This window comes from Artibeus jamaicensis, unplaced genomic scaffold, assembly GCF_021234435.1.
Source record: "Artibeus jamaicensis isolate MK-2021 breed Jamaican fruit bat unplaced genomic scaffold, CSHL_Jam_final scaffold_1964, whole genome shotgun sequence".
NCBI classification, from domain to species: Eukaryota; Metazoa; Chordata; class Mammalia; order Chiroptera; family Phyllostomidae; genus Artibeus; species Artibeus jamaicensis.
Window position 1 is genome coordinate 4,659,217 of NW_026522030.1, and position 13,353 is coordinate 4,672,569.

The 13,353-nt window shown below is 40.6% G+C and overlaps 1 protein-coding gene across 2 annotated transcripts in view; it reads left to right on the top strand.

Moving 5' to 3' along the window:
- The window catches only part of ASTN2 (astrotactin 2), an 817,144-nt gene that overhangs the window by 351,550 nt on the left and 452,241 nt on the right, over window positions 1-13,353 (top strand). For both annotated transcript variants that reach the window (XM_037154714.2, XM_037154715.2), the window contains exon 7: window positions 2,866-3,033. In XM_037154714.2, the coding sequence (XP_037010609.2) occupies window positions 2,866-3,033 (168 nt within the window). The remainder of the gene's footprint in view (window positions 1-2,865; window positions 3,034-13,353) is intronic.

Consider the following 13,353-nt stretch of genomic DNA (forward strand, 5'->3'; position numbering starts at 1 on the left):
GACTCATATTTGTCATAGTTGAGAGAGATATGTTAACAGGTATTGCATTCAGAGCTTCCAAGTTTGTGAGAAATCCAGATAGTAGGCAAAATAGCTCCTGTGGGTTGAGATTTCACAATGTGCTGGGGACTTCCCATATTGTAGTGAATATTGTATGGAGCTATTCTGTGTCCAGATCTGTCATTAAAACATAGGTACTCATCTTTCCTAGCTGCCAGCATTGTGGGTACTGATTTTCTCAGCTGCCGGGGTTTTTCCGGGTCTTTCTTAGAGAATGGTCCTCCAGTGAAAGGGACTACTTCATTCAAATTTGTGTCTCTTCCCCAGAGATAGCCCACAGTCTACGACTGGCTAATGTTGAGGCACAATGGCCTGACATTCTTGTTTTGATTTGGAAAGACTCTGAAGGATCATCCCAGCACCAAAGCTCCCTAGGAGATGACCTGAGATCTTTGCTGCAACTATATGACAACCCGACTACTCTCTCTGTTCAATGTCACTTTGCTCATCCCTCCATAAGAGCAACCTCCAAATCCTCCTGCATGCCAGTCTGTGCCTTTGAGCCTGATATCTGGGGAATCTGACCTAAGACAAATGCATTGTCTCACTTAATCTTTACATTAACCCTGTGAAGAGTTAACTGTGAAGAGGGAGTTGGAGTTTACACTGCTCATATGACATGACTGAGAACTTGTTTTCTTGCCCAAGTTTACAGAGCTAGTGAGTAGCAGAGTGAAGTTCTGAATACATGTCTTGCTGACTCTGTTCTCTTTATCACTGCACTATAGTTTTCTTGAAATAGTGGGATTAGACAAGATCAGCCTTGGGACAAAATTCAATCTTTAGTGAGAATAATTACAAAAATTATCCATTTAAACAGCATGACTGTGCTTTTTAAAAGAAAAACCTGTAGTTGATACTGATGTTCGGTGCCTTACACAAGGACCCATGTGACATGTTTCTGCTTGGGCTTAGTTCCAAAAGGGAAAATAAATATGGCTTTGCAGATAGATTTGCATATCTACCCTTGCCAGAAATGTGAAATATGGAATCCAGCAAACTTCTTTTTTTGTTTAGCTGCCAAAGATTTTTAAGGCCAACTTCAAATACGGTCATTTTCTTCTCTCTGAGTCTGATGCTATCTACTTCTTTTTCCTTTTCTATAGACTCCTCTTTCATCCTCACCCAAAATTGCATTGTCTGCTGTACTTTCCCTTAAGAACCTACTCTATAGGATGATATACATCCTGACATTTGAGTTAGAAAAGGTAACATTGCCTGCCATGCCCTTGCCTTTTCAGGGAATCTTAAGACTCTCGGGGCAGCCAGGTAAGTCCCACCTCTCTGGCCATTGCCCATTAAGCCACAGCAGGGCACCAGAGCTTAGAGGATCCCAACCATTGGTCAACCAGGAGGGTGTGATGGGACCTGACTGAAAGGTTGCTCTCAATCCCATATGATGCCTATTAACTGAGTTCTTCCTTTTGAAATTTGAATCGCATACATGGAAAGATTCTATCGGTGGAGAGTGAGGAAGAGAGAAGAAAGTGCAGGGAGAGAAGCTAAGTCATGTTAATTATAAAGTAATGTAAGATCTCCTGCTGCTGAGGTCCCTAGAACTGCTGTGAATCTGAAATAGCTCTCCAAGTCCAGCTTTGTGGAGCCTGGTCCTATTTGAACCTTTGGTTCTGCCCTGTAAAATTTTACCTTTGGTTTATTGCAAAAACACATACACTCCCATTTACACACTATGCAGCCATCCTGAATAGGTGTCTCTTCCTTGTCCCTGCAAGAATATATATATGTGCATATATGTGTGTAATCCATATATATACACACATATATCTGTATACGTGCCTACATATGTATATGTGGTGTGTGTGAAAGAACGTGAAGTGCAAAGCTAGGGTCTTTTGTTTAGCCTACACAAGCTTTCCATAATAAATTGAAGCCATTGTTTAAACATTGGTTGATTGTAATGAAAACCTAACATTTCAATCTCTCCTGAAGCACATCTGGAGACCAGCCACCGCTGGCCTTCAGACCCGCCTGCAGCTGCTCCCTTTCAGTAGAACTTGCAGTGGCCAGTTCACCTCATCTTCCCCTATTGTTTTCCAGCATTAAAGTGTTTTCCATTGTGCAGGTGCTGCTTTTTTTCCTTAGAGGTGCTAGAGATTTCTTTGAATCTCTCCCTCTCTCATGAAAGAAAAAAGGAAAGAAAAAAGCTAAGCTAGCAAGCCAGGAAGCTATGCTGTTTCCCTTGCACTCAGCTTATCTTTCCCATTGACTCGCCCACCTGGCCCTTGTGTGCATAGTGACCCCTGATCCGGAGAAGATGCCTCAATGACAGGGACATTAGCTTTCTTTTTCTTTTAAACTTTAATATTGAATCAGTCTTTGCTAGGACAAGTCAGATACTGGCTAAGCACTTTATGTACATTGGTTTACTTCATTCTCACAGTAACTCAAGGAGTCAGGTCTCATTAATATTCCCACTAACAGGAGATGTAAACAAGGACCAGAAGCTTTGGGTGACTTGCTCAAAATCAGTGGCTGGTAAGGCCAAACTCAGGATTTGAACCCAAGGCTCTTTCAGTCATAAGGGCCTGACTTGTAATCATTAAGTTGAACTGTCTCTTGCATCTGATTTGTCTCTCTCTCTCTGCTGGCTGTTGACACCTCAATCGGAGCATTGCTAGTGCTCTGTAAGTATGTACAGACAAGTGAGAACAGGGGAGCTTGGGTGTGTATCGGAGGTGACTTGCACACATCTGTCTGTGTTCCTGACCTGCAGCATCAGCAGTGACACACATCTGAACCCTAAAACCAGGGAGAAAGTAGCCATCTTTCTCTGTTCATCCGCAGGGAGCAGCTTTGTGGTGAGTGAAGGGAGCTACCTGGACATCTCCGACTGGCTAAACCCGGCCAAGCTGTCCCTGTATTACCAGATCAACGCCACCTCCCCGTGGGTGAGAGACCTCTGCGGACAGAGGACAACAGATGCCTGTGAGCAGCTCTGCGACCCGGAGACTGGTGAGCCTTGGGCAGGGCTGGAGGTGGAGGGAGGGAGCATATGGGTTGAGGGGTGGTTTGCACTCATTCTTTCTACCTGAAGAATCATGCTTTTGAGTGGTTGGCAAGGGGCTTATGTAAAGGTCCATCAATCCAATTGGTGCTTAAACTATGTGCTGCGATTGGCCAGTGAGGGAGAAAACTCTCATGAAACCACAGAATTTCAGAGTTAGAAAGGGCCACAGAGAGCATTTCATTCAACTCTAACAAAGCAAAGTGTCTGAATGTCATCAGACATTCCTGAGCTCAGATCCTGCCTCCCTCTCACTAGCTGTGCATTCTTTATATCATTTCCCCAGCTTTTTTGAGATCTACTTGATATAAAACATTATGTAAGTATAAGGCGCACAGTGTGGTAATTTAATATGTGCACATGTATGTAGTATGAAATGATTACCATAGTAAAGTTAACACCGCCATCACCTCACGTATCACTTTTTGGGTGATGACAGCATTTAAGATCTTAGCACCTTTCAAATATATAATACAGTGTTGTTAATTGTATTCACTGTACTGTGCATTAGATCTCAGAACACATTCATTCTATGTAGGGAGACGTTGGCCATAGGTACAGACTACCTGGATGTCCTTCAGTAGCTCACTTCCTCTCTCTGACTCCCACAGAATTCAAATAGTATCTGTCCCACAAGCCTGTTTTTAAGGATTAAATGAGCTAATGATGGAAAGCTCTTAGCATATTCATGTATTTATCCATTTGACAGATATTTATTGAGTAGCCAGGTGCTTTTCTAGGCAATGGGGACGCAGCAGTGAACAAATGAGGCAAAATCTGTGCCCTAATCAAGTTTAAATTCTAGAGAGACATTAAATCTGTACTGTCTCACATGGTAGCCATTAGCCACATGCAGCTATTTAAATTTAACTTAATTACAATTAAACAAAAGTAAACATTCATTTCTTGTCATAGTTTTTAAAAGATTTTGTTTATTTTTAGAGAGTAGGGAAGGGAGGGAGAAAGAGGGGGAGTGAAACATCAACATGTGGTTGCCTCTTGTGTGCCTCCTGCTGGGAACTAGCTTGCAACCCAGGAATGTTCCCTGACTGGGAATCAAACTCTTGTCACATTTTAAGTGCTCCATAGCTACATGTGACTAGTGTTACCTCTTGGACAACTCAGCTATAGGGATTTCCATCACCATAGAAGGCTCCGTTGGGCAGTGCTATGATAGACAAGCAGGCAGTTGTGTGTGTGAGTGTGTGCATTCTGTCAGGTGATGATAAAGGCTGGGGGAGAGCCCAAAGCATATGGGTGCTAAGCTGGGGATGGGGCAGGGCTTGTTATTACATAGACAGTGGTTAGGGAAGGCTTCTCTTAGAAGGTGACACTGAGGAGGAACTTTTGAAGAGGAGGAAGCCATGCCACTATCAGGGGAGAGATTTTTCTAGGCAGGTGGACGAGCAAGGGCCAGTGCTGTGGGGCAGGAGCACAGGAGCTTGTCATTGGTTTAGCACCAACAGGAGGCCCATATGGCTGGGGGGGGTGACAGAGGAGGGGAGTAAGAGGCAAACCTGAGAAGAGGAGGGCTCTGGTGGCAAGGTTTCAGGGTCTTCATTCCTAGAAGAGGAGAAATGGGTGCATAAGCTCCCTGCTTATATTTTCATTGGACTTGACTTAGACCCACTCTGCAAAATTTACTTCAATTTATTAGATTCAATTCAAGAAAGAGTTTCTTAATTCCTAACTCATAAGTCTCTGTGTTAAGTGCTATGAGAAATCACAGACAAATTGGACAATGTTCCTGCCTTCATGGATTTCACATTTTCACAGAAATAAAAAGAACATGCTCATATACAGCTATTATAAAAGACACAATATGGTGTAAATCAAGAGCAGGCACTAATAAAGTACCTCGTGCCTGGAGTGCAGGAAGAAACGTATTCTAGATGGGGATTTCAGGAAATACATCATGGAGAAGATGCCCTGTTCACCAAGCCTTATATAATATTTAGGGAGCATGAGAAGGAATGGTACTTTAGCAGAGGCAGCTTTATGATTGAAAAAAGAGGACAAAAGTTTAGGATGGTTCCAGAAACCAGAGAGCAGTATAGCTATGCTGTTTCCTAGAGCGTGTGCTGCACAAGAGTCAGAGGAAGAGGACTGGGGGAGTGGCAGGAGATGACATCGGAAAGGTCAAATGAAGGGCACTCAGAGACAAGGATCCAGAGATTGTGAGAACCACCAAGGGACTTAGTAAAACTATGTCAGCCACTGAAATGGGGAGCTACCCTGCACACCTGTCCAATTGTTTGTGGAGACACCCCACCCCAAGGGAACAGCTGGACTTCCCCTCTTTTGCCTTCCATTAGGAATTAGGATTTGTGGAAGGTCATGGAAAATCTAAATTCCCAAGCCCTGTTCATATACAAGCCTTAGGTCGATTGAAGTTGGCTTAGCTTCACATAAATAATCCCCTTCTTCTGTGGGTGGGATATATGGGATTGAACAAAGTCATGGAGTCCAGGCATTGTCCGTCATGCCTTAAAAGTTTTACTGAATATGTCAACTGGAAAAGTTGTTCCTCCCAACTGAGTGGGGGGAAAGGTGGAGAGCAGGGAGATGTTGCTGCTGAAGAATATATACTTGTCTTGATTCGTGGGCGGATCTGGCCAGGTGTTCCTGGCTGTGTGCCATAGCCCAACTCAGGTGTGTTTTTCCAGGGATTTTTACAGTTCATACCACTCAGAGGCCTAATTATGTGATTGGATCCATGGTGTGCTAGAGCTGGCTTGTATGGACTCATGAGACTTGATTATTCTGACTTCTTCCCAATTCTTTATTCAATGATGTCATGTAGATAGCATAGAAATGGGCCATTATGGGGGTACTTATACCAACAAAATTAGTAAATATGACAAACCTTGGCTTATTTTCCCGATCATGGAACACTGATCTTCAAACAATGGATGGGGTGAGAACAGACCAGTCAAGGACCAAGGTAAAGAAGTGCCTCAGTGGAGGCTTAGTGAAGGCTTGCAGTATTGCCAGAGGGTGGCATTATGCTCCTTTCCAGAGCAGACTACCCTCACTTTTTATCTCTCCGAAGATGCAAAGTGAACACTCAAGTACTACTTGCTATAGACCCATAACATGCACCACCAAACAGTTCAAATGATCAGGCTTTGTCTCTTGAGAATGTCATCATGAGTAAGTCTCATTATGAAACGTCTTTATGAAAGGTCTGCACATGTGTGGTGTCATCCTAAATTCTATATGCAAAAGCTTTGATTCTATGGCCCAAACCACATGAGACAACAACAGACACTAATTCATTTAGTCATTAACCCATTCACCTATTTATTTCATCATTTAAGCATTTAGTAAACAATCATGGAACTGGACTTATCCTTTGGAGTAAGACAGAACTAGTTTCAGACCCTTGCTTCTCTGTTTTCCACATGGAGGGCCTTGGGCAAGTCATTGAACATGTAAGAGCCTCGTTTTTTACACATGTAAAAATTCATTAAGTAGTTTCTATGCTGTGGGGATGTTGTGAGAATGAAAAATGAAATTTAAAATGCCCTTGGTGTAGTGCCTAATATACAGTGCACACTCCAAACATAGCGCCTAATGTTATTTTTATAATCAGTTATTCAGTCATTTGTATCTTGACTTAATTAATTTAATGAATTTTAAATAATGTAATAAATATTTTATGAGACACCTTTAATCCAGAAATGCACTATGGTGTTAGAGTATGTAAGAAAAACATAAGTTATAGCCCGGGTTCTGGAGGACCTGACCACCTGATATGAAGCTTAACAATAATCTGGACATTCCCATCTGCTGGACTTACATTTAGTTTGCATGTTACTTTTAAACTTGCTCAGTGAAAAAAATTCCAGGCTCTCAGTCCTAGTGCCAGCCTTGCCACAGATTTTCTATTTGATCTTGGTAATTTCACATACTGTGAACTTTATATTCCTTCTCTCCAACAAAGAGCTGAGTGGACACATACTTTTAATGCAATCAAGGTCTGTAGAGACCATCTAGCCTTATCAAATGAGGAGACTGAGGGCCACCAAGGCTAAGTCAGTGGCCTACTGTCACTCAGTTAAGTTGGTGGCAAGATACAAATTACGACCCTGAATAATAATTCCTGAGATATTTTCCAGCTCAAAATTCATGTTTCTATGACCTCCTAAGCACTAATAACTTAGAGCATAAGTATGATTGAAACAATTTGAAAGTGGCATTCAGAGTAGATTGAATTTTCTTTTAAATTGATATGAACTTCAGTCCTTTTCACCATCAGATTCAGTTTATTTTCATGTCTTCAGCAGCCACTTTTCATTTGCAATGGCAATGAAATGAAAATACACCCTGTATAATTATATTATATATATATATATCCTACATCCTACTAAATATTTGTAATGTTCACAGATTGTTTCTGTTATCTGCTGAGCCTAGTATTATTAAAGTTTAAAGGGACACAAGGACTTTACAAAGTTGTAAAGTCCAAGAATTCACAGAGATGGAGAATGGCCCTGCCTTGAAGGAGACTGTAACCCGGGAGGGGGGTTCCAGGCAATGGAGCAGATGTGTAGGGTTTCAGCTGAGTCGTGCATAGGTGAGACATGCAGTTAAATAAGCAGGAGAGAGCCAACTTTCTGTCACACCAGAAAAGAGAGATTTGTATATGAGAACATAAATTTTATAAGAACTTTGCCTTTTATTTATTGCTGTATCACAGGGATTGCAACAGTTCCTGTACCGATGTATTTATTTATTTATTTTGAATGAATGAATGAATGAGGAGCAAGTTTCAGTTGCTGAAATGTCAAGGCTTGGGCAATGGATTGGGTGTGATGTTCTTGGGTCAGGACCACGGATAGCTCTTAGTGCAAGACAATGTCTTTTGAGCTAAGTGTGTTTTTTGCTGAAGACTTTTATCTGGTACAGCTAATTCTCTTCGGAAAGTCACCTTCTCTCTTGAGATGGGTACTAGTCTTTCGTGAACTAAATTAAAGTCAGCTCTATGTTTTATCCATTCAAGATTGGTCTGTGTCCAACTGTGCTGTTACTCCAGTGGGCCTCAACTGGGGAAATCAATCCTTCATGAAGTGAGGCACGCTGATTTTCAGAATCCATAATGCTTTCTGTACTTCATCATTCCTTGGTCCTGAACTTGACTAGAACCTGATTTAAACAAAATTTGTCTAAACTGATTGTCGATTGATGGCCCTTGTGCCTTATTTATTCAGACATGCAAGATAATGGAATCAAACTTTTAAAAACCATTTCCAACAAAAGCCATTCAAGCAATAAAAACAAACCAAGGTTGTTCTGCTTGAAGTCCATGAAATTAATGTTTATTATAAAATCTCATTTATCTCACCAGATTGATCCATTTGGTGAAGATTCATTATCTATACATAGCAGATATAGGGGTGTTAGACAATGGCCTGATATAGCTTATATTTAAGAGAATCATGGTGGAGTTTTGATGAGACATCAAGTGGTTCATGAGCAGCATATACAATTTATTATGCACTTATTGTGTATCAAGCATCATGCTAAAACTTTATATAACTATCTCGGTTTCCATAACAACACTTCCAGGTAGTTATTATTGCTTCCATTTTCCATAGAAGAAGCTGTGCCTTAAAGTAGATGATTGGCATTCCCAAGGTCATGCGTTTACTAAGTATCACAGGTGGGATTTGGACCCAGAATGAGTGACAAGCTACCGTTTTGAAGAGTCAGTGTGTGAGAGAGTTTGCTTTGCAAAGAGAGAGGCACTCTGGCATTCTTGCTTCGATAGGTATTTGCAGAGAATTCTCAGAGGCATGTATGAATCTTCTGGACAAAGAATTTATAGAATAAGTTGACTTGAAAAAAAATTAAATGACCCAATTAGATTGGGGACAAGGGAAAAGTGCAGAACTGAACAGTGGAACTGTGGCAGCATGTATGAGTTGCAGGGAAGCCATTTTATATCTCTGTTTGGGAGTCTTGCTATATTTGGTTTAAATGGGTTGTAAAATGTTATGTTGTGGAGGAGGGTTGAGGGCCTTTGAAAAAGGACAATCTGTGTCAAAGATGAGGTCATAAAATTTCAGAGAGACCACAATGGCAAGCAATGGGACTGACTGCTCAAACCTTGGGAAGGACAAGAAGGTTAGAATGGACTACAAAACAGACTTCAGAAAATGCTTTCTTATTGGGAACTTGCCAATCACACTGAAGTGTCAAGGCAATCTTTGCTTCTGAGCTTGAAAAAAAAAAAACAGGTTGTGAGAGATCTGATGAAATCTCATAAAGTTTCATACAGGAAGATAATTTGAGATTTCTCTCATTATTATTTGGGGGTATTAAAAAAAGAAAAAAGGCCCTCAGCTTTTAAGAGTATAATTCATCATAAAAAATAGTTTAATGGCATTTAAGTTGAGAGTCTATATTTAATTTTATTCAACAAGTGTATTACAAAAATATACTAGACCTCCAAAAAATGGTATATGTCCTACTGTTTCAAAAAAGATTCCAGGAACCTTCTAAATATATTGTAATAGCTTATGAGCAATGATTGTCTACAAACCAGGGCATGAAAAAAGGATATGATAGCACAAGTATATGTTGGAGTTGGGAGTGTAATTAGGGCACACAATCCGTGTTGTGAAATGTTCCACATGTGTTGCTGGTGAGTCCTTTTCAGTAACCAGTCTGCTAAGGTTTGGCAGGGACTGTTCTCTGTGTGAAAAATCTGCTCTCTACCTACAGCCATTTCTTATGAGCCACATTTTTCCCTTCCTTTGTAGCTCCTTCAGGTTTCAACTTAAATGTCATGTGCTCAAGGAGGTTTACACTAACACTCTACACTCAGTTTTTCCCCCACATTTTATGTTCCATTCATGTACTTGATTTTCCCTTTATAGTAAATAATAATAATGCACATTGAACTGTGCAAACTTATATGTCACATGTTCTTCCAAGCATTTCACACATATGATCTCATTTAATCCTCTTAATAGCCCTGTGTAGTGGACACAGGTCAGATTTTAACTAAACCAAGAAACTATATATATATATATATATATATATATATATATATATATGAATATTTTATGTACCAGTAAGGGAAAAAGGCTGTCAATAATAACTGTGAGATACTCATAATTACCAGACAAGTCCTTGAGAAAGGTCTGTAATGCAATGCCCTATCATCACCATGTGTAGACGAGGGAAATAAATCACATAAAGTCAATGGATTTTCCCAAAGTCACACATCTAGGAAGTCTAGGTGAATTTAGATTAGAATCCAAGAAGTCTGGCTTCAGAGTTTAACCTCTTGACCACTAGCCTCTACTATCAATAGATAATTGCAGCTTATAATTATAAACTTGTTTGTGTGATGTGGTGTTTAATTACTAGCTCTCTGAGTGACTGTATGCTGTGTGAAGGCAAGGGCTGTGTCTGTGTCACTCACTGCTTTGTCCCCAAAACCAGCCCATTGTCTAGCACACTGTTGGTGTTTGATAATGACTAATGGAATGAGTGAATGAAAAGGGAAATACTCGATTTGGAGACAAATTCCATGGGCTTCTCTCCTAGATCTGTGATTTTTACTCATGGTGTGACCTTTGGCATGTCACTTTGTTCTCTGGGCCTCCATTTCTCCATTTATAACAGAAAAGGAATTTACATTAGAGTTTATTTAATTGCTCTCAAATTCTCTGTACTGCATACTCCATCGAAAGCAATGCTCTGTCCAACTCTGGCTTTGGAGGATGTAGTAAGAGATTCCTGACCTATTGAGGAATAGTAAACATTCACACAGCATACTGGGGCCGAACTAAGTTTCTGCTCTCAATAAGCATGTTGTGGTTGTCAGAAACTTGAGCTCTGGATTCACATAGGCTAAGGTTCAAATCCCAGCACCTTCATTTTGGACCTGTACAAGTCTGGGCATTTTGCTGAGCCTCTGTTTTTCTCAATGGTAAAATGATGCTAACAATAGCAACATATCAGTCTTCAGAGGGTTATTATTAGGATTGACCTAGATAAAGCATATTAAGCATTTAGTACAATGTTTTGTACACAAAGCTCAACAAACATGAGCTGTTATTATAGTGGTGATCAAAACATGAATTGAATTGAATGAACATTGTAGAATTTTTTGTATCATCTTCTTTTTATTGCTACTTATTATATATTTTATTAAATATTATATATTTAATTTTTTAATTAAAATTTTTTCCCTATTAGAGTTGTCCAAAATTTTTCCCCTTGCCCTCTTCTTCATAACCCACCCCCTACTGCCACAGTCAATTCCCACACTGTTGTCCATGTCCATGGGTCATTCATACATGCTCTTTAACTAATCCCTTCCCCTTCTTTCCACCATTATCCTGCTCCTTCTTCCCCTCTGGTCACTGTCAATCTGTTCCATGTTTCCATGCCTGTGGGTCTATTTTGTTCATTAGTTAATTTTGTTAATTAGATTCCTCTTATAGGTGAGGTCATATGGTATTTGTCTTTCACCAATTGGCTTAGTTCACTTAGCCATGTGTTGGAAACAGCTGAAGTACCCATTAGTAGATGAGTGGATCAGAAAGCTGTAGTACATTTGTACAATGGAATACTACACAGCAGAAAGGAGGAAGGAACTTCTGCCTTTTGTGACATCATGGATAGAACTGGAGAATAGTATGCTAATTGAAATAGAATTATTTTTTATACAGTGAGCCTTAGTCAGGGAAAACTTTTTGAAGGAGGAGGGACTGGAGTTGGATTATGAAGCAAAAGAATGATTGTGATAGAGGTACATTGTCTAGTATGGTAGCTATTAGCAATATGTAAATTAATTTATACTTACCTCATTTCGGGTGCTCCTGACATATCAGGGAGCACAGATATAGAACACTTACATTATTGGAGCAAGTTCAAGTGCACAGTGCTGTGATGTACTGTGAAGAGCAGAACTATATTTCATATACATGTCATTTCATTCAAAACATTTATTGAGTAACAGAGCTGGGGTAGGTACTATACTTTGTACTGAGACTCAACAGGGAGCAAAACCAGACCCAGTGTCTGGCTGGATAGAGTTTAATCAAGTGCAGAGGTCAGTAAACTACAGCCCACAGGCCAATGGCTGTTTTTCATAAAGGTATGTCAAAACATAGCCATGCTGACTAGTTTACATAATGCATATGACTGCAATACAATAGCAGAGGTGAGTGGTCATGACCCTATGGCTTGCAACATGTAGAATGTTTACCATCTGGCTCTTTACAGAAAAAAAAAATGTCAACCTCTGGTCTTGTAGATTGCCTTACTGCTTTGACATCCAAGTTAGAGAAGTAGCTTCACTATTTATTCATTCATTCATGTATTTGTTCATTTGACATTCAACTGGTATTTATCAAGCACCTAATGTAATCAGGATGTCAGGCACTGACAATGAACAGAACAGATAAAATTGCTAGCATTGCGGAGCTCACGTTCTAGTGAGGGCCTGGGCAGACAGGTCATTGGAATATATGCAGTAACAAATGCAGAAATTGTATGTATGTTAGGAGAGGATGTGTCACTTTTATTTTAAAAGGACTGCAAGAAGAAGGGGTGGTGAATATGGAAGAGAGGAGTGATTGTAGATTTAATTAGACTGTTCAAGAGAGGTGAAGGGGACAGAGCATGCTTGTGAATGTCTGGGGGCAGCATAGTCCGGGCAGAGGGGACAGCCAGTACAAAGGCCCTGAAAGCAGATCGTGCCTCACGTATTTGAGGACGGTCATGGAGGAGAAGGTGGCTCAGCTTTACCAGATATTAGAATATCAGATGCAGTCATAGAGAGGCCAAAGGGTCAGAGCCTGTGGGGCCTTGAGAACACTGTAAGGATATCAGCTTTCAATCTGAATGCAATGGGAGCCTCAGGAGTTGCAGACTTATGGTCATCTAACTTCCCTTTTAAGAGGCTCTCTCTGGCCACTCTGTTGAGAAAAATATGTAGGGACAGAGCAAGAGTGGTAGACCTAAAAGGATGATGGGATAATCCAGGCCAGAGATGATGGTGGCCCGGACCAGGGTGGTAGCCTGGGAGGTAGAAAGAGTGCTTGGAATCCAGATATTGTATTTCATTCATTGCATTTATTTAGTGAGCGCCAGTTATGTGCCAGGCATCACGCTCTGTATTGGGGGTAGTGAGCAAAGGCAGCTGCCCTCTCTGTCTGTTGGGGCTTTCTGTCCAATCAGTTGTTTTCAGGTTTTGACATTGGAGATAAAGAATCACTGTCTTCCTTCCATGAGTATAAGCTCCA